The sequence below is a fragment of the Pseudomassariella vexata genome (genome assembly GCF_002105095.1).
Source record: "Pseudomassariella vexata strain CBS 129021 chromosome Unknown BCR38scaffold_5, whole genome shotgun sequence".
Lineage (NCBI taxonomy): Eukaryota > Fungi > Ascomycota > Sordariomycetes > Amphisphaeriales > Pseudomassariaceae > Pseudomassariella > Pseudomassariella vexata.
In genome coordinates this window covers 1,237,038-1,257,211 of record NW_024467960.1, presented here as the reverse complement: position 1 = coordinate 1,257,211, position 20,174 = coordinate 1,237,038, and the positions used below count along the sequence as shown (strand labels likewise).

At 51.0% G+C, this 20,174-nt stretch overlaps 6 protein-coding genes across 6 annotated transcripts; 4 read left to right on the top strand and 2 right to left on the bottom strand.

Moving 5' to 3' along the window:
- Positions 1–1,298: 1,298 nt before the first annotated feature.
- Positions 1,299–3,528, bottom strand: BCR38DRAFT_338628 (P-loop containing nucleoside triphosphate hydrolase protein; the record flags this gene model as incomplete). Its single annotated transcript, XM_040855630.1, has 3 exons — positions 1,299–3,177; positions 3,225–3,353; positions 3,425–3,528. The coding sequence occupies 3 exons, from the start codon at positions 3,526–3,528 to the stop codon at positions 1,299–1,301; spliced, it is 2,112 nt and encodes a 703-aa protein (XP_040717091.1).
- Positions 3,529–3,601: 73 nt separating this feature from the next.
- BCR38DRAFT_429299 (uncharacterized protein) lies at positions 3,602–4,801 on the top strand. The gene is made up of 2 exons (XM_040859958.1): positions 3,602–4,153; positions 4,209–4,801. The coding sequence occupies exons 1-2, from the start codon at positions 3,750–3,752 to the stop codon at positions 4,612–4,614; spliced, it is 810 nt and encodes a 269-aa protein (XP_040717090.1). The 5' UTR covers positions 3,602–3,749; the 3' UTR covers positions 4,615–4,801.
- A 4,957-nt stretch (positions 4,802–9,758) lies between these two features.
- Positions 9,759–13,978, top strand: BCR38DRAFT_408093 (VPS9 domain-containing protein; the record flags this gene model as incomplete). The annotated part of the gene is made up of 3 exons (XM_040858230.1): positions 9,759–10,098; positions 10,185–13,130; positions 13,218–13,978. The coding sequence occupies 3 exons, from the start codon at positions 9,759–9,761 to the stop codon at positions 13,976–13,978; spliced, it is 4,047 nt and encodes a 1,348-aa protein (XP_040717089.1).
- Positions 13,979–14,636: 658 nt separating this feature from the next.
- On the top strand, positions 14,637–15,334 carry BCR38DRAFT_408092 (uncharacterized protein; the record flags this gene model as incomplete). Its single annotated transcript, XM_040858229.1, has 2 exons — positions 14,637–14,708; positions 14,804–15,334. 2 exons carry the CDS (start codon positions 14,637–14,639, stop codon positions 15,332–15,334), a joined length of 603 nt encoding a protein of 200 aa, XP_040717088.1.
- Positions 15,335–15,813: 479 nt separating this feature from the next.
- BCR38DRAFT_408091 (uncharacterized protein) lies at positions 15,814–16,877 on the bottom strand (the record flags this gene model as incomplete). The annotated part of the gene is made up of 3 exons (XM_040858228.1): positions 15,814–16,100; positions 16,442–16,642; positions 16,694–16,877. The coding sequence occupies 3 exons, from the start codon at positions 16,875–16,877 to the stop codon at positions 15,814–15,816; spliced, it is 672 nt and encodes a 223-aa protein (XP_040717087.1).
- Positions 16,878–17,023: 146 nt separating this feature from the next.
- Positions 17,024–19,168, top strand: BCR38DRAFT_173314 (uncharacterized protein). The gene is made up of 2 exons (XM_040853873.1): positions 17,024–17,176; positions 17,256–19,168. The coding sequence occupies exons 1-2, from the start codon at positions 17,169–17,171 to the stop codon at positions 18,907–18,909; spliced, it is 1,662 nt and encodes a 553-aa protein (XP_040717086.1). The 5' UTR covers positions 17,024–17,168; the 3' UTR covers positions 18,910–19,168.
- Positions 19,169–20,174: the final 1,006 nt, after the last annotated feature.

The following is a 20,174-nucleotide window of genomic DNA, read 5'->3' as shown; positions in this document are numbered from 1 at the left end:
GACTCAAAATCGACAGCTACAAGATGGAGGATCTCTTAGTTTACGAGACGCTCAGGACTTACAGTCTCAACGGGATATTGAACAGCAGCTAGAGGATGGTATACGTGTAGGTCGTCGTCGTACGAGACCGGCCGAACCACGCCGACGGCGCTGTAGGATCTGCGGAGAGCCCGGACATAATGCTCGTACTTGTGAGAATGATAAAGATACGTACGAGGAAGAGGATTCCGATTAGTTTGAATTATTATTTTTTAGTTTAGTTAAGTTATTGAAGTTATTCATACGGTGCCAAGAAAAAGTGGCCAACTTGCTTGTGGGGTACGTTATATGCAGGATTTCTGATAGTATAACGATTTTCACAATTATATATACGAAGGGAGCCGAGTGGATAAAAGTAATATACTCAACAGCTACTGCTTTACCTTAACAAGGCTACCTAGTATTTCACGTGGGACCTTAAACCTCGTAGGTCGTTTTTCATTAGGGCGAGAGGTTCATCGGAGCATCCTCGGCGACAGTGCATATTTGGATGATTCATCTTATGTGACCGAAAACCTCGTAGGAGATTTTTCATAAGGTCAAAGGTGAATCCAAGTATTTTTGGGGAATTGTGTACCTAAAGGCAAGAATACAGGGCCTAATATATAATGGGAGTTTTTTACTAAGAGTCTGAGCCTCGTAGATGATAGGCTCTCAGAACCTGCGGTCCCTAGACTAAAGCGTATGTTCTCTATTAATTACAGCTCAGAGTTCCTGTATCTTACGTAGAATCGTTATTTACATTATACCCATACTTTAATCCAGACTTACTTTGTGGTTCTTATCAGCCGATATAGCAAACTAAACTCAGCCGTCAAATCCCGAAGCCTAGGAATACACGACTTGGATTTTATGTTCCCGTTGAAGGAGCAAAAGGAGGGCACATATGCCTAACCTGTATGTATTGTAGCTAACTCTGGTCCTCTCTTCGAGGGTCTATGTATGGAAACAAAAGGGTTCTTATATAGTCAATGAATGGTAGACTTGCTGATTAATTCAGACAAGTTGTAGAAGCATATAGATAAGTAGGGAATGTTCTATCCTCGCCACATTTCTCGTAATAGAGGTATGTGGGGATGGTCGCCGTTCTAGGTGGCGATAGTGGCAAGTATAGGACCCACATGGCCCACAGGGCCCATATTGTCCAACTACACGATAGATAGAAAATATATGGAAAGTTCATATTAAATGGTTCAGATCAGGGAAATGAGGTTAAAAATTAAAATGGTTTAAAATCCTAGAACAAGATAAACTATATTCTAGCTGCTCCAACTTTCCATTACGGCCAGACTGTATAGGGTATGTGGATGTCTTGGCCCGAGAACTCGATGCTGAGCCTGCGCACAGTCACGCAATAACGCAAAGGCATCTGCCTGTCGATCTTGGTCTTTCCAAGTCAAAGCGAGGTTGCCCATGCTCGTTAGTGTATCAGGATGGTCCGCCCCGAGCTTCGTCTTGCGAGTCTCCATCACTTGTACTTGCAGCTCCTCGGCCTTGTCCCAGTGCCCCTGCTTCCAAAACGTCGACGCTAGGTTGGCCATGCTCGTAAGTGTATCAGGATGGTCCGCCCCGAGCTTCGTCTTGCGAGTCTCTATCACTTGTACTTGCAGCTCCTCGGCCTTCTCCCAGTGCCCCTGCTTCCTGTACGTCGACGCCAGGTTAGCCCTACTTGTAAGTGTATCAGGATGGTCCGCCCCGAGCTTTGTCTTGCGGGTCTCCATCACTTGCACAAATTGTTTTTCGGCCGTGTCCCATTGACCTCTAAGTTCAGACGCTAAACCTACCATCTCTATACTATTCAATGTATCTTTATCCTCCCGACCGAGAATCTTCTTTCTCGCTTTTACTGCTTGGACTGACATCTTCTCCGCCTCAACTCCATTCCCCATTCGTAACGCATACCATGCTGCGTTGTGTAGTATTGAAGCCCAATCTCTTACTGAGTCTTGGTTCTCCGGCCTTAATGCTGCTGCTGATTTCGCATGCGGAAAAAGAGCCTCACATCTTTCCCAGTTCTCGTACTCTCCTGTTGGAAGCTCTGCGCAAATAACACTGATAAACTGCTGCTCCCACTTTCTTTGTTGATCGTTAGCTTTAAGCCAACTTCGCATGGCTAACTGTACCAGTCCGTGCATTTCGAATATTGTGCTGTTCACACTAATAGTAACAAACGAGTAGTTTCGTAGAGTTACGATATCGTCTTCGAACTCAGCACTTATGCTATATTGCGATGAGCAATCCCCACTGTCATCACTATCGTCCTTTCCAAGTTTATCATCATTACTCTCATTCCGAACTTGCTGGGTACATTCCGGCCTGTTGTAATTTCGAAGTAGAGCCTCTGGAATCCCTTGCCGGTCAAAAAAGCTCATAAGTGACAGTAAGTCGGCTGCTGACGGCCTGATTCGACGAATATGATCAAATGACAATTGCCATGTAATGATGACGGAGTTCTTCGCCTCCCGGTCTCGCCGGAGTTGTCCGCCTTCGTACTCAAGAAGACTTGCTCTCTTGTGATCGCTCTTTTGAAATTCTTTAAGATACTGTCCCACCGAGTAGCGTGGCGCCCTTTGAGAGATATAAGCAGTTGCTTGAACAATAGCAAGCGGTATGAATTCGAGCGATGTAACGAGCTCGGTGAGTTCATTGTTGCTTCCTTGCGTCCCTAAATTTTTGTTAAGGAGCGCTAGAGCATCTGTCGTGGCCATTGGTTCGACTAGAATTATATCGCGATTTTCAACCAGCCTTAGCGCCACATCTCTGCTCCGGGTCGTTATAAGAATGGATCCATTCTGGCACTGTGGAAGGTACGACACGAGCGATTTCGAGTTCCCGCTGTCCAAGCTATTTGTTTGCCTATCCTGGCTGGCGCTTTGAAAGTCGACGAGGAAGCCAGCGTCATCGACATTATCAAGTATGAGAATCCAGTTTCCTTTCCTTTCGTCACGCAGCCAGTCGTATACAAGCTGGAATATATTGGCCTGACGGTTCTGCCGCCCAGAGATTTTGACGTAATTTGCAATATCCCGAAAACTCTGCTCAAAACGCGCCCGGTTGCTCGCGTGGACCCAGAAGACCCATGTTTCGGGCGATCGCTCTCGAGTTCGGTACGCATGTTCGATGGCAATTTGCGACTTTCTTCTCAGCAGTCAGCTATCTGTATCGTCGGACGCGTTTATACTTACCCAATACCGCCCAGGCCGACAAGCGCAGTCCGAGAACCTGGTCTAGCACATTTCTGGTGGACTTGATGGAGCAGTATTCCTTGCTCGACAAAGTCCTCGTCCCGATTGAAGGGTATGACGGCTGACGGACTCGATGGGGTTTCTGGTCGTTCTGGATTGCAGGTGTTGTTAGTGCTGGTCGCCCCGGATACCATTGAGACATACCAGGTGGAGCATGGTGATGAAAATTGGTAGTAACGGGGCCGTTAATGACCCCAGCTTGAAAACCGCAGTTATCGTCACCAAAGGTTATCGCGGACGCCATGACGACGAGAGACGGTGCGAGCCGATAGTTTCAGACAACGGAAGACTGGAAAGAACCCAGTCTGGCGACCTGGCGATATGAGTGCGCTCGCGCTTAGCCCTGTCAGGTTATGCCGCTTCTTATTGGTACAGTAAATCCCGCACTCAGAGCCGCGGAAAGCCTAAACTTCGAATTCCATTATTCGTCTCGGCCTCCTCCAGATTCGATCATGGAATAAAAAAATGAGCGATCCTCTCAGCGTTGCTGCCAGCGTGGTTGGCATTACCGCTCCAGCTGTACACGGTATAAGACTGCTTATAGACGACCTGCAGCAGCTCAGAGATGCGCCAGAGGTGGTCCAACGCTTGAAGGACGATTTGTGGACTGTAAATACGGCGATTACTTCGCTCCAAGCTGTGGAAGACCGAGAGTGGAAACCACTTGGTGCAAGTATAGCCGAGAACTCGAAGACGACTATTAGTACCTGTCTAAGATCATGCGACTTGTTTCGGGCCGACCTCCAGCGCTGGACCAGACATTCAAGGGACGGAAAATTGACGGGCAGGATCGAACGAATGAAGGCTATGTCAGAGCAGCTCCAAAGCTGCAAGATGACAATCAGTTCCGTCGTCAGTATAGCAAAGTTGTAAGTGGTTTCCATGAGTGCTTTGGCTTGAAAGAGAAACTAACCTATGCTATAGATATAGCTCTGTTCGCCACAGCCATATTACGGAAGAGATTCTGAACACGATAAGTATGAGACGGAATGAGATTACAAGAGCCGTTGTGGCAGCAGATGATCAAATGGTGGCATTGAGAAACAGGCGAGAGGAGCTTAACCTTGATAGCGTCGATCGAGAGCAGGCCGAAGGTACGGAAAGCAAAGCTGAGGCACTACAACAAGTCGAGGAGCAATGTGAAGCGCTAAATTTATCACGAAAGCTGCTAGATGAGCTGCTGACCAAGTCACGAGAAGAAGCTATCATAAAATCTTCTACAGAGAGCCAGAGCCGATCAAACACCGTGACATTCGGCAGTCAGAACTCAGGCTTTCAATCTGGCATCATGTATGGCTCGGTTAGTGGTATCAGCTTTGCAGGAAAGTAACCATACGAGTTTTGTATTTTAACGCCTATACAGTTTATTCCTTTATCTTTCATAACAAACCCTCGTTGTATCAGCCACTATTATGCTCAAACAGATCAGTGCTCTCAAATGTGCAACTAAGAGGCACATTATTCTGTACTTAAGGCTTCCCTTGAATCTTTGGAAAGAGGTCTTCAAAGACACTCACACCTTCAATTCAGTAAAATTTGCACATTTAGTCCAGTATTCTGCTAAATAATATGGGAAGTGTGGGATCGCACTGGTACTGGAATTCCGGCTACATACGAAGGTGAAGAAGGGAATCCAAGCCGCACAAGGGCACTAAAGTATCTCGCGTGTGTCTTACGTGACCTTAGGCCACCAATTCCACAGGAAGCAATAAAGCCTGTAATCATCGGGAGAAGATTGACGTCTGATAGGTACCATAATTGCAGGATTGAGCGCCACAGATATGAACTAAGCCGAAAGTATAGTTGCTAGTGTAGCTAGTGGGTCAGACCCTTCTTTCTTCTTACAGAGAGCTTCTTGCAAAGCACTTCTAGCAACCTATGCCGCACAACGCGTAGCTGAACAATAGCGGGCAAAACCATATCCATTTAGAGTCATCAACAAAGTACTGACTCCCTCACTAATCGATAAGTAAGCTTTGAATCAATTCTGGTATTGACGACATTTAAGTTAGAAAGTAGCACTGTATTTCTTTCAAGACCAAAGTAGGGATCGGGTAGAAAATACAGAGTGACAACACGAGGGCTATCAGCACCAAGAATGGCTGATATAGTCCGTGCTCATTATTTTTAGAAGTGCAGATGGGTAACACTTTTTTTTGCAAGCGATTATAACTAATATACAATCTAAAACCTAAAATAGTAGCTAGAAAGAACGTCTTTTACGAGTCTTCTCTGTTAATACGGAAACGACCGCTGCCTATTCCTAGTATCCAAAAATACAAATTTGATACTGCTACTTCAAGCCATGGTTCCGTGTAACTAACTCTAGGTGAATGCTGTCGCGGTACACCCACTGGTTCTCAGTTGCAGGATACCCTTTCCATTTTATGACAACAGATGTTGACTCTTTCCATCGAAATGCTCCACTCGTACTAGTTGCCCGTTCCTTTGACTGGTAGGGATCCGTACGAGATCCAGTTAGCAGCCCGGCGTCTGTAGTGCTTCTAGTTTGGATCCTTAAAAGAAAGCTTCCTTTTCAGGCAAGCTTCCGCAGACCGAGATCTCGATAGGAGAGCCACTAGGATGTGCCAAATTTGGACAACCGGATTGCTAATGTTACGAAAGAATTAGAACCCCGCCCATTGGAAGGCTGTGCCGCAGGGACGCCGCTCCCTCATGTGGTTTCATCGACAGTGACTCTAGTAACAGCCAGCATGCCATTCGGTTTCCTCTTATCGCTCTCTGCTGGGTTTCTGTTGCGGCGACGGCTCAAAGGCCAGCCGGTGAGTGGAAAAGACGACTCTGGGACCTGACATTCCGCCGATTAGGTTATTTCTGCTCGGGGTAGCTGCTTTGGAGATTCGGCCCAATACATGACTGTTTGGTATTAGCAAGCGCTTTGAGTAAGATAGGCATTGGGGATCGAATCGTGTTTTGCCGGGCTGTTCTAGGAGCGATAGGGTACCGGTAACTCATCGCAAGAGGAACTGGACCGCTCGAAAAGGGCTAAGAAGCGCAACGCTATTCCGAATACAAGTGGGCGGTTTATGGACATAGGGGAAGTGCTGGCTGCAGAGGATGATTTACTCTCTACTTTGTGCAAGCCTAGAAGCCCTCGGGGGTTTTAGGGTGCCAGCTGTTGAAGAAGAAGGTAGTCTGGTCAGCAGTGATGGAGAGGAGGACAATGAGTCCGAACTACTCCGCAAGACTACGATATCAAGGCGTGCAGTTAAGGTACCAAGACGTATGCTCATTGCCCTACTTATATATTCAGTGTTTTCTACATGTGTATTGATTTTTGGCTGGTCCCATGGTAAATGACTGGGCACCCACAGCCTGCTGCTCTGACTTAAGCAGCTTATTTTCATCGTCAAATACAATCAGGCCGATAAGGAGAACGCTCTCCTCTTTCTAGCATCAGCTGACATTTATTAGTAGCTCAAAGTCTTTTCATTACCAGTAGCCTCCTCTTGTGCGGAGATGGTCCTGCAATATAGTGCTAGAGATGGCCGCTCTACATCCCCACAGATCTCTGTTCCTATCGGTGCCTCGGAAAATGATGCTCCTTTTGAGAAAACTTAGGTATACAGCGAAGTTATTAGGCCTCTTATTTGGCACTGGACCACGGTTTTAAGCCTTAGGAAGACTCGTTCGGTCAAATGCCTCCGGTGAAACACACCAGGCCCGACTGCAACCAAGTGTCAGGCCCTTCCCGCAGACGAACAAAGAGGCCAGCCTCCTTTTAGATATCGTCGAGGGAGGACGGGTTGAGGCCACTGCTGTCATAATCTGGGGAGGTACCGCATCTGTTATGTCGCATCCAGGAGGCTATTCATTTCGTCCGTCATAGAGTACGTCATAGCCTATCTACACCGTCATGGGAAGGAATATGGAAACATTGTTAAACATAGTAAGTACGGAAGCACTCTAGCCAGAACGTGTGGATGCATAAGTGCTGAAGCTAGCGGATCATGGAACCCTTCTGGAGAACAGCATATGGCAAACGTGAGACACGTCGCCCAAAACGGGAAGCATAAAGCGAGAGCTATAAGTCCATTTCTTTACGCAGACTCCTCTTCTCTTGCGGATATATCCTGAAATCCACAAGCGTATCATGCATAGTCAAGGCAGATTTTTGGAAGGCAGATCCAGCCTGCCTGAAAGCAAGTATAGACTTTGTATGATTGATTAGGGGCGGCCAACTTAGAATGGTATAGATGAAGCCCATATTCTTAGCTAAATATAGATTGAGAAAATCCCGCAAGCGCTGCTATTGCCTAGAACTAACCTATCTATAATAATCTTATCTACGAGGATGTTATAGGTTAAAGCTGTGCTCACCTAAACTTCATATAACTGCACCCGGATTGGGGAACTGCCACCTGTTTTATAAAATCGGTGACCCTATTACATCACAAGCCAAGGATAAGTGAACTTTTCTTGCACTTGGATATTGATGATATTTCCCACCTCAGCATTCTAAACTAGTAGAACAATTAGCACTTTCATGTGACCATGTTACACTCAAGTCGAGATACCGGTCTGAGAAACAAAGAAATTGTCTCTATGTCACTAAATTAATTACGTGTAAGGCGGGGGTTAGAGGCCGGTCACGTAGCTAGGAATCCGGTTTGCCGCTTCCCGTTGACATGACCAGTTGGCGTGCTATCAACACCGACTGGTGTCCGGCGACTGGGTGCCAAAGTGCAAAATAATTAAGCTGAAGAAGGACGCTCTCAGAAGACGACCAATTGCAGAGTCATTGGACACAATGGATACAGTAAGTCTGCTCAAGAATACAGTAGGCTATATTATAAGCGGCGAATTTAATCTAACCCCATAGAGTAGCGTCGGGACATAAAATATTCCTTTTGTATAACAGTGCGCAGGCGTATAAGTTGGGAGAACGGTTAGTGCGCTTTATTGTCTAGGTTAACTGCTCAGACAATCAGCCCAAACTAAAGATGTTGCAGAACGCTGAAGACTCTCGGTCTCCTAAGAAACGAGCATCGACAATCAAACGAATTTAGAAGACCTCGCAGAGATGGCCACAAGCGAGGCAGACCAAACGGGCTTCAAAGTACCTTCACTACGACCGAGTTCTTCAAACAGTACAACAAGCTCGATTGACAAGTAGAGGGTCTTGCCGGAGCGCCGGAATGGTCCCGCTTGCAGTCCTTGCTTCCGACGCTGAACGGTGCCCGGGTCCTCGATCTTGGTTGCAGCATAGATTGGCTCTCTCGGTGGGTGCGAAAACAGCGCCGTACATGTCCACGGTGTCGACTTGTCAGAGACCATGCTAGCAAAGGCTCGCAGCATGATGACGATGGACGCCGTTAAGTACGCGAGGGCGAATCTCGATGAACTGAAGCTGCTAGAAGCAGTGCTAGAAGCAGAGCATGATTCATCTTCAGTTCCCTGCTATTTAATCACCGACTCAATCTCCCAACGCTTGTTAAGGAGACCAAGTGTATGAAAGTCGGAGGATAGCTTTCTCTTTTCCGTTGAGCATCCGATATTCACGGCGCTACGGGTGGCGGATTTATCATTGACAATGCGGGCCGCCATTTGGCCAATGGAGGCTTACCAAAGAGGGAGTCTGTACCTTAGAACTTGGTTCGTCGATGGGGTGAGGAAACAGCATCGTACGGTCGAGACGTACGCCAATATTTTGTTGAATGCTGGATTTGAGCTGACTGATTTTGTGGAATGGTGCCCGACAGAAAAGAGTTGCGCATGTTCTCAGAGTCGGAGATGGAGCACTTCGGACCAACATTTCTATTGATGGGAACAAGCAAGAGGAGTTGAATCGTGCTTCGAAATCCAAACTTGACCCATTACGTATTATGTAAACACGGTGATCACTTTATGCTGATGCTGTCACAACAAGTGCGAAGATCTTCAAGATAATTCCCTGCCCTGAAACTAGCCCGCTAGTGCTAGAATTTAACTCTGGTCCGGGGCATGTGAAATTCCAAATCGGTGAAATGTGATGCCGGGGTCAGCCTTAGAAGACCACATTTGACAGCTTTACAGTTGTGCGTCACTGCCATTGGATGATCGCCCATGTCCAGGAAGCCGATTGAAAACAATGTACGTACTGATGCCACCTCTGCATCAAATGGCAACCTAATTCCACATCGTCACAGTCGCCGCCTACTACCCAATGCGCGCATCATTTCGCGACTTCAAATCTCATCCGAACATTCATTTCACATAGCAACACATTGCGACAAAGCGCAGCTGTTCTAACCGTCGCTTTATCCTTGAGTCATCATCTCGCAGCTGATCCCTGGTTCCTCGAGCTTCCCCACGGGGAACCACGATTTGGAGAACGGTCAGGACCACAGCTCTTCGATCCGACTTGGTGCTCAATTGACGTCGCGACGTCGCCCGACAATCAATTTCCTCGTCTCGACCCCGGCGCTAGGCTGGGAAGCGGTGCACAAGAGTTTCTCGCAGCCATCTGCGTGAATGCCGCCCTTGAACCCCTTCCTGGCTGCCTTCTTCCGATCCGGCAACCCCATCATCAGCCAGTGTTCGCCAGTCCACCACCACATCCTACTTGTCCCGTCCACCGAGTTCCTCCTTACCTCCCGCGAGACCGAAAGCGGCTCGTCCAATTCAGAGCTGATTGCATCTGAAGAATTCCTGGGAAGCCATGTCCTCAAGATTCCCAGCAATGCTGCTACAGCGGGAGGGAAGGATGCAGCCGTGGGCAACTTGCGTGAGCTGAGGGGCAAGGCGCGCCAATACAATACTCTGAATGGGCGCAGCGTCGTCATCAAGGACGCATTCGTATACAGCAATAAAGGTAGGGACCATGCGTGGAAGTCATTCAAGAATCGCTTTATCCTCTACGTATCACAAGACACGTTTCTTACTCTTATCTTCGACCAGGCTTCCGAACTCTTGCCCAAGCACAGCTGCTGAACGATGCCGTGTGGTATCCCGATACGCTCGAACCGAGGCAATGGTTGGTCTACTACATATCGCGCCCCTTGGTTGGTGTCTGGGAAGAAGTACAGATTCAGCCCGCCATTTTCGTCGCGGGCATGGCCAAGCGGAAGATGGCGGAAGCTAGGCAAGCGGCAGCTTACGAGAACGGCGAGCCCAGCCTACCGCGAAAGAAGGAGATCAAAAGCTTCCATGACCTTCTCAACAATTTCCCCATCATTGCTAGACAAATGCAGCCTGGACTAGAGAAGCTCTTCCACGAGTTTACCGTGATATTCGAGAGACCGCTTCCGCCTCCGCCGTCGGCAGTCCACATCCCCGATCCAACGCCAGACGGGCCTATTTCGGCTGCCATGAAGAAGGCACGCTCCAGTAGCATGTCAGCGCGGAGACCTAGTGTGAATAGCCTTAATGGAGCCAACGGAGCTAGAGTGACCGAGAACTTCTTTGCCGAAGACGATGAGGATGTTATGAGGGCGTCGCTGGAAACAGCCGTGACTAACGCCATCGATCTCTTCCAAAACGTCGACAAGCAGCAACTGTCGATGCTTGGGGCTACCACTGAGCTCACGGGTCCTTTGGTTGAGCGACTGATCGAGAGGTATGTCACGGAAAACGTTCACAGTCTTATATGGATGCGATTAGCTGCCATGCGCCGCCCAGATGATCTGGAGCTCGAGGCAAAGATTCGCCAGATGGAGTTCATCGACATCTCGCAACTCGGCATCGCCATTGAAGGCGGTTCGAGGGCGAAGCACGAGCTGATATCCAGACTGGGACGCGCAGTGGAAGAATTCAGTAAGATGAACGCGGCTACGTGTGCCCAGGATATGATTGAGACCCTTTTAGCAACCATGAAAACCGTTACTCACCTGACTGAACAGCCGAGGTTCGGTGCTGCAAGCGTGTCGACCGAAAAGCCACTCACGATCAACGCAGATACGCTTGTATCACTTCTCCTGTTCGTAGTGATACGAGCCGGCATCAAGCATTTACAAGCACGCCTCTTGTATATGAGGCATTTCATTTTTATCGATGATGTGGAAAGTGGAGAAATGGGATATGCTCTCAGCACGTTTGAGGCTGTCCTTACGTATCTCCTCAGAGATTCTGCTAGTCTGCGGCGCGCAAGCAAGCGGAACAAATCTCTCTGGGATGCCACTTCGAAAGGGGACCTGTCAGAACTGAAGAAGATGATGCACCCGGACACAAATGCCATAGAGGACGATGACGATGAAGACCAGTTACCTGGATCGCCCATCTCGAGCCATGGCCCTTCGGAGATTTGGAGCACGGTCAATGGGTCTTCGTCGCGGCCATCGACGGCTTACACGGTCACGGACACGTACTCGCAAGGGTCGGGTCTCAGTCATGTATTCCCATTTCAGAGCGATGAATCAAACGATGCGTCGAACCTCCCCCCGAAGAAGATAGTCAAGAGAGTCGCAATGGATACGAGGAGTGTGTCAAGTGGCTCGGAATACTCATACCATTCCCGGGCGACGAGTTTCGCAACCCTGAGCAGTGGCATCGAAGGCGACACGTCAATTCATCGACTCTGCCAAACCGAGGATTCCTTCGGGGAATCAATCTCCATGATGGCAATCCAGAATGAACGCCCCGAAACACTGAAATATCTATTAACTCTGAGAGAATACTTCCCAATCGAAGTCGTCCTTGAGGACACCAACAATCAAGGCACCACACTGCTGAGCGCTGCTGTCCAGCTGGGCCACACCGAACTCATCGACATTATTCTAGATTTTGTCATGTCACAGACGGCACTAGATCGGGTTATAGAGTATTTGGCGCTGCAAGATGTGATGGGTCGCAGTGTAGCACATTACCTCTTCCACGCGCCGTTCCTAATTGCACGCGTTGGCCAACTGCTCCCCTGGCGCCAAAGGGACAAAAATGGGTTGACTCCACTCTTTGCGCTGTGCCGATCTTACGACCATGCTAATTATCACTCCATGGTCGAAGCCGGGCTTCAGGCGGCCACCGAAGCTCAAGGCGACGGCCAGCCGCTTCACTTGGACGACCATGTGGATTCCAAGGGCAACACGCTTTTACATATTGTGCACGATGCGCTTCTGACGCTCAAAATCCTGCAGCAGTGCGACGTCGACGTGAATGCAACAAATGAAAAGAAGTTCACAGCGCTCATGGTCGCCAGCAAGTATGGCCGATTCGACATTGTGCGCGCGCTCTACGGTGATCCGAGGGTTGATGTCGCTGCGAAGGAACTTAGAGGTTTGACAGCTGTGGAGTTGGCCAAGGATGATGACGTTCGCAACAGGATTGACGACCTCACGCTTTTCTCCATGCCAATGGGTGAAAATTCCAGAGTTACCGGTGTAGTGCGCTCATTCTTTGTAGAGGATGCTACGATACGACTGGTGTTAAAGTCGGGCGCCCCCAGTGGCAACAACAACTTCATCGTGACGACTTGCCGCCGGTCCATGGCCGACTTTGAGCGTCTAGCAAATCTGCTTGCCGTTGAAAACCCGGCGTCCTGGATACCGAACGTGTCAAGTCAACGGACGCCATTCCAGATTCCGTCGAAGCCCTCGAGAGCTTTGCTGAAGGATATTCAGATGCGATTGGATGCGTTCCTCAAAATCATGCTTGCGCACTCGACCTTTGCTACACACGAGCTCCTGTGGGAGTTCTTCCTCGTGCCTGACTTGCAGGCAGACATGATGGAGCAGCGCAGCGGTCTCAAGGCTGAGACGCGTGCCGAGAAGGTGCGGGAGGAACTTGAGCCGCTGGAGGACATGCGCGAAGTGGAGCAGTTCGTCGACCACGCCCGAGAAATGGTTCGCAGCGTCAACTACTCTACCAAGAGTGTTGCGCGGCGGGCTAATGTTGTGGGTGTTGTGAGTGCTGGTAAGCTTACAGTCCCTTTCCTTAGAGCATCTTGCCAGCCTCTCATTACTGAACCTCTGTATGTTACCATAACTGACACAATCATAGATCTTCATGAAGCAGCGTGTCTTGTTCAGAGACAAGTCACTAACCTGCAATTCTTGCCCCAGTCCCACATCTCAGCTTTCGAGGCTTACGTCCGCACCCTGACACCACCCTCCTCGTACCCAGCACAAACTTTCCACGGAACGCTCCTTGCCCTCCAATCAACTATCGTTGCCATGCTATCTGCGCTCTCACGGCCGCCTCAACTCGTCTCCCAGATCAATGCATCCCGCAAGGCGATCGAGCGCTCATATAATTCCCTATCCCGGTCAACGCGTTGGCCATTGGGGCTTCTTGACGAAACACGGCAGCGAATGAATGAAGAGAAAGAGGAGAAGGCAAGGGAGAAGCAAAGAGAGGCAGAGGAGTTAGGAAAGGAGCTGCGGTATAGCCAGCAGATTGTCGCCGGGGAGTTGGCTGGTTGGCAAGATATGCATGAAAGGATGGGCAAGCAGGCTATCAGAGACTTTGCTAGGGGCATGGTGATCATGGAGCGAGCCAGGTTAGAGGGGATGAAGAGGGCGTTGAGGAGGGTGCACGATATGCCTGAGAGACCCTCAGTGGTTGTGCCGGCCGACCGAAAACCAATAGGCGTCGACGAGTTGACGGACCGGATAGGGAATGGAGTTGATATACCTTCGCCGAGCTTCGAGTTGGAAGCCAACGAAATCAGAAGCTCGGCAGAGGTGGAAAACGGTGCAGGCACCGATTCAGGTGGCGAATCCAGTGCCATGGGAGCGAGCGCCATGAACATGATGATGTAGCTCGAAGATAATATCTGGTATGGACTGCGAACACCCTATCTTGTTGACGAGATGCCGACTACAAAGGCCAGCCAGACCCTAGGCGAGCTGCGGACCCCATACGAGGCCGGATGCTAAGGCAGGCCGAGTGAGGCTTTTGGGTGGCAATTCAGGATCGAATAGGGACAGGAAAGGAAGATACTGGCTGTCCTGCTTATTGTTGATGACATCGATACTCACATTGATACATGTGTCGTTGCAATAGTCTGTTCCAAGAGGACACCTTGCTCCACGCCATGTGACCTCTATCGAGTATGCAACACGCTGATCGTGAGGTTTGGTCAAGAAAGCCTGGTGAGGTGCCTTGCAATGATAGTCCTCACATCTGCGCCAGACCTCGTGATAACTACCGGGCATGCAAGATATCTATCACGAACTCATCCAGAACGTTCGAAAACCCCGAGAGGCAGCCTACGAGAGCTTTGAGACTTATCAAACAGACTCGCAATCAGCTGTCTGGAGGTGGCAGTGTTGAGGGAAACAGGATCGACCGAGAGGTCTCGACGGCCCCAATGGTGCGGTGGGAATGGATGATTACTCCCATCTTTCAACGAGGAACAATATAATTCCTACGAGTGACGAGCCCAGTCCACCGCTCCCAAAGTGATGATACAAGATAATGCCTGTCTCTGCATCTGTGACCGGGAAGAATGAGTCACCCACTACGAACAGTTCATCAACCATTAAACTAGTGTGTACAAGTTTGCAGCAGTAGTCTACTTTCGCTCCCAAGTCAGTCTTCATCAGTCTCCTCGAAAAACCTGAAACACTCGATTTCGTTTCAAGGTTCCGACCAATGGGAAGTTCCACAAAGTAGACAAGCTCGACGAGCCAATATATCGGTACGAAGGGAGGCGAAGGCCTCACAGCCAATCGACCCGAAATCGACACGGTCGACGCTGGACTGCCGGCGCCCGATTGGCGGTAAGGGGTGGGTCGCGCCGCATACAGATGGGCGCGTGCTGGCTGTCCAATGACCCATCAGGAAAGCCAAATCGCCAAATCGCACCCACGAGGCGTGCTGTCGTGCACTCGTGGCTAGTGTGGATGGGACGACGGGTCCAAAGTCATGACACCACAATTGCCAAGACCTGGACCTGGACATTGTGTTACGCGCCCGCGATTGCGGCTGTGCATAGTAAGAGAGATGCGCTCGCCAAAATGTCGCGCGGTTGTGAGGCGTGCGGAACAGACCACTGCATTGATACTGCACACCAGACACGAAAATCAGACGGGTGTGCGCTTTTCGGGCCCCGGGTAACCTCGACTGCCGCCCGCTCGCTCACTGCACTGCCCCTCCAGCGTAGTAGTGCCTGACGAGACAGACGCTGACGCCCGGCTTCGGCGGCTTACTACTTACACGAGGTGCTTCAGGGCCGTTACAGGGCTCTAGGCGCGCTGAAGCCGGGCCCTTTTCATCTGCCTCAGGTGTTAAGGCTTTAAATGAGGGTAACCCACATCCGCCTTCCTTTTCTTTCCGTAGCCGCCCGCGGTTAAGAAGGAGCGGCTACTAGCAGAGTGGTGGCTTCAGGGCTGACTGTCGCCGGCTCTTTTTCTCTCTTGCCCTCAATTTCAGTAGCCGCTCGCCTCTTCGCCGGAATAACTAGTAAGCTTAAGCGGACGGGAGCGACAAAAATAGAGCAATCTAGCAGCAGCAGGAGACTGCCGCACCCGCCCCGAGGTTCCGAGGCGGCGTCGGGTTTTATTAGGCGCAAATTGGATGAGAGGGGCCTCCATTAGGAAATCACGAGGGACGAAGGCCTGGTCTGCGACTGGCTTGATACCTGCGGAACCTTTCATTTGGCGGTGGTGAACTGGCGCTTCAGATGTAGCGAGACTCGAGCGAGTGGTGAGTGCAGTTTTGCTGCTTGCTGCGAAGTCGCAGTATTCACCGTCTCATGGGCCGAGGCAGGAGACTGTCGCGATGAGTCTCGTTCGTACACGGCAGACACGCAGATGCAGCAACCGTGATGTGTTTGTGCGCGACTGGACGTGTCCTCGCCCACGTCGCGTCGAATCGCAAAAAGAGTCGTGTCGCTGTCGTGCGGAGAACGGGAGACCCCCACAGGGCGCGTTTTGGCGCCTCAGAGGTACATACACAATCGACACCCGAACTACGTCGATGACGGGAAAACTCCAACCCAAGAGAAGCTAATGCAAGGCGATGATGATGCTAAATGTGAGTGAGTCATAAACGCCTGCAGAGACGATGCATCGTCGTTAGAGTTTCTGCATTAGGGTACGTCGTGCCGGTGTGGATTGCCAACGTTGTACAATCCAGTCAGTGGACAGAGCTGGGCAGCGATGGGGTCTAGGGTGAGGAACCCCCCGGATTTCCCGCATGATAGGTGCGCTGTCGCTGCAAAGTCGGGTAGGGGTCCTTGCTTCAACAAGAATACGTACCCCGAGATATCCAGAATATACCTTTGCGTCTTGGCTTGCCTTGCTGGGCCGATATACCACGAGAGACCTCATGTCCCAAGTATCCCACACCCGCCGTTGCCCCCGCGATTTGCTGTAGCCGCACGGCACGAAATACTTTATTTTCCATGTCACTTTTTTCGTCAACAGTCCACCCGCACACTAAAGTAGGCCGACCAGACCCGCGGCCAGACCAAGAAACACCTGCAGCAGACAGGATCATCGGGATCTTACAGACATGGAATGACACCTTACGTCGAAGCCGACCTCTTTTTGTTCTTTCTCCACGTTTCAGGTTTCCCTTGCGGCATGGGCCTATACATCGTTTAATCAAATCTTGAGCCCGAGTGGGTTCGTTGATGATAGTGATCGTGGCCCGGCCCAGAGTCCCGTCGAGGATAAGAAGACCGGCTGTCCTCACCCTCCTCCATGGCCTCATTCTTGTTTACTTTGCTCTTCAGTCCACTGCTCCAGTCCAATACAATCCTTTTCTTTTTACTTACCTCTTCTGCATCAAACATCACTTAGACAAACAAGAGGCAGGCCGCCCGTCACGCGACCTTGGTTCCCTCTCTGCTTCACAGCAACTGACACCGGCATCGTACATATCCCTCGTCGAACTTACAACCACATACTCTCCACGCAGCTGGTCTGCCACTCATCGGTCTCGATAATCCATAATCCCCTCACTGTTGCGCAAGCAGACAGCAACTCACCATACATCAACAACATGGCTTCGTGAGTCTCATTTACACTCTCCCACCCGTCCCGCCTTGCGGATAAGTCAGCATGATCAACAACTAACACATCCTTCCAGTCTGGTAGCAGACATGTCGTCCTTCGACTTCACCTTCCCCTCCTGCGAGCCGGTCACCCCGCCGAGCTTTACCTTCGACCCGTCTCTGCTCGAGATTTCCTACAATCCCGGGCATGCTCGCTCAAGCTCGTATGGTTCCGTCTACTCCACCACCGAGACGTCGCCCTCCAACTCGGTCAGCACGCGTGTCAGCACGCCGTCGCGATCTCCTCCACCAATTCGTCAACATGGACCCATCCTGTTGCCCAAGATCCGGTCTCAGGACCAAGCCATTGACTGCTCCCCGGCAAAGCGGGTCAAGAGGTCGCCTAAGCCGGCGGCTACTGCCAAATCTAGCCGCCAGGGAGGTTACTGCACCTCGCACACCCGGAGCTTCACCAACCCGGAGACCCTGAACCACTTTTCCAACTCTTTCTTCGCCCCATCCGAGGATCAGAACGCGTTGTGCCAGTCGCTGCTGTGCTCCCCTGTTGTCTTTCCTCAAGACGACCCGCACTCGCGCCGTGCCTCAACTTGCAGCCTGGACGGCTCCTCCCTGGAGAAGTTCGGATTCCCAACCTACCGCCAGATGCCAAATTACGTCCCGGCCGTCTCCCAAGAGCAATTCATGTACACCCAGTACGCAACTCGCGCACCATCGCCATTGAGCATGGCATCCACCCCGGATCCCACTCCGTCCACGACCTTGATGACCTACCTCACGAGTTCCAACCCGGCACCATCGCTTGTCCGCACCATCTCCTTCCCCATGCGCGACCCGAACACCAAGCACTTCTGGTGGGACGTGCGCCAAATCCGCCCCTGGACCGCTTTCAATGCCTCCACCATCCTTTCCCTGCCCGGCGCCTCCACCTTACTCAACTGCCCCGTCCCGGCCCCCTTACTCCAACAACCCCCGATCTCATCCCGCCACCCTGAGACCGAAGCCGCGCTGCACAGCATCTACACCTCCTACTACGTGCCCAAGCTCAACGCCGCCCTGGCGCTCTCCTCTCAGCGCCCCCTCCAGCTCAACGCCTCCACCTCCAAGACTGCCTCCCCCAACGACCACGTCTTCACAGCCAACGTGGCGGGTGAGTCAGCCTCAGCGGCGGCCATGTTCGGCGGCAAGCCGACAGCTCGCGTCGTCGGGCTCGTCAAGAGCTTCGACCGCTTCAACACGGGCATGCGCGTCGAGGGCAACATCAAGCGCGTCGAATACCTGCGCGGACTGGCGCACCTGCACCACGTCATGCGCGAGCACGGGTGTCGGTACGGCTTTATCCTAACTGAGATCGAGCTCGTCGTCGTGCGCAATGGCGGGGAAGGAGTGCCGCATTTCGGGTACCTCGAGGTCGGCAGTGTGCAGCTAGGTGCCTCTGCTGATGATGACGAAAATGAGGAACACATGCCACTGACGGCTTGTCTTGCCCTTTGGGGCCTCTGCATGATGGCTTTGGACAAGGCGGCCCCCGGGCACGCGCACTGGAAGGCGGAGATTGGAGCCCCGGCCGAGGGGACGAGGCGCAAGGCGCTGCCGAGGGATGAGTGGATGCCGTTGCCGCAGTTGGCGGAGAAGCGGGAGGCCAAGAGGGCGAGGGGGTGGGTGTTGCCTGAGGATGCGGTCGGGCGCAAGGAGCTTGGGAAGAGAGGGGTTAGATATGGGAGTTGCTAGATGTTAGACTTGAAGGGCGAAGAGGGAAAAAATAAAGGAGCAGAAAGGAAAAAACTGCTTTGCGAGCTTCTCTTTGGCCGGTCCAAAGAAGGGGCTCGGGAGTTGGTTAATGATCATGTTAATGAGGGATGACGACGGGCATAGAGGTCATGGGCGCTTGAGAAAAAAAGAAAGGATATTTCATCGCATTGCTTTGGAAGGATAGGTGGATGATGGTTGCATTGACTTGGTATATATGCGAATAGTTATTGTTAATCCTTACATGAAATTGAAGCAATTCAACCTGACGATACTGGTTCCTGTCTCGTCGTGCTCGTGCGTGGTTGATCTCAGTTGCCTTAGCCAGTTTGGCTGATCTGGCACCGTGCTTAAGAGCATGGACCTCTGCAGCAACCACACCTTACCTCTTCATCCACAATTTCGACATTGCATGTGTCGCTGTTAGACATTGAATGCCGATTATGTCTGCGATGATAACGAGTTTTTCGGTGGGATTCGTTGGTGTAGAAATGAGTGTTGCCAAGCAATGACGCGGATCCGAACTCCCCCCAAAGGGATGTCACGTGAAAGCCCCAGGGCAAAACACCGGCATGTAATGTGCCCCTTTCTCACAACATTGATACATTGAGTGAGCTGAAAATGAAAATAAGCTCCACCGACGTTGCCTCGTCAAGTGGCAGAGAGTGGTCGACAACTATAGAAGCGCTAAACCTCAGATCGCCAAGCTGCTTAGCTGCGCCTCAAATGCTTATTTTAAACCGCTTTCTCCCGGCCAAGTGTGATTTACCCAAGGAGTCAGCTCATCGTTCGAATTTTCACGGTGCCCAGCCAATATTTTGCATGCGGGAGCTAATGTCTGGACTGCAGCAACGGCAGCTGTCAACTGCACCCAAGGGTGTCAGTCCCTGCAATATAGACACAGGGATTTCCCTAATCGTTTCAACATGTCCTCTTTGCAGTGATTGAGATTGACCTGATTGCGAGCCGCGGCTGGCCCCCAACATGGATGCCACGGTCACAGATTCATAAAACGGTCGAGCTGGTGGAGTGTTGGAACGACATTACGAGTCCCAGGATCCGCTCTGCTCCACAGCCATGACATGGGAATCAATCAACTTCGACGCGCACCTGCGACAAAGGTGCCAACGGGCGAGGCAACTTGTTGCTTTTCCACGCTTTCCCACTCACTAGACGTTCCCTTCTTTATCAAAGTTCCCATTGTTTATGTGGAAATTCTGATCGCAGTGCTGGACCCCGAACCCTGC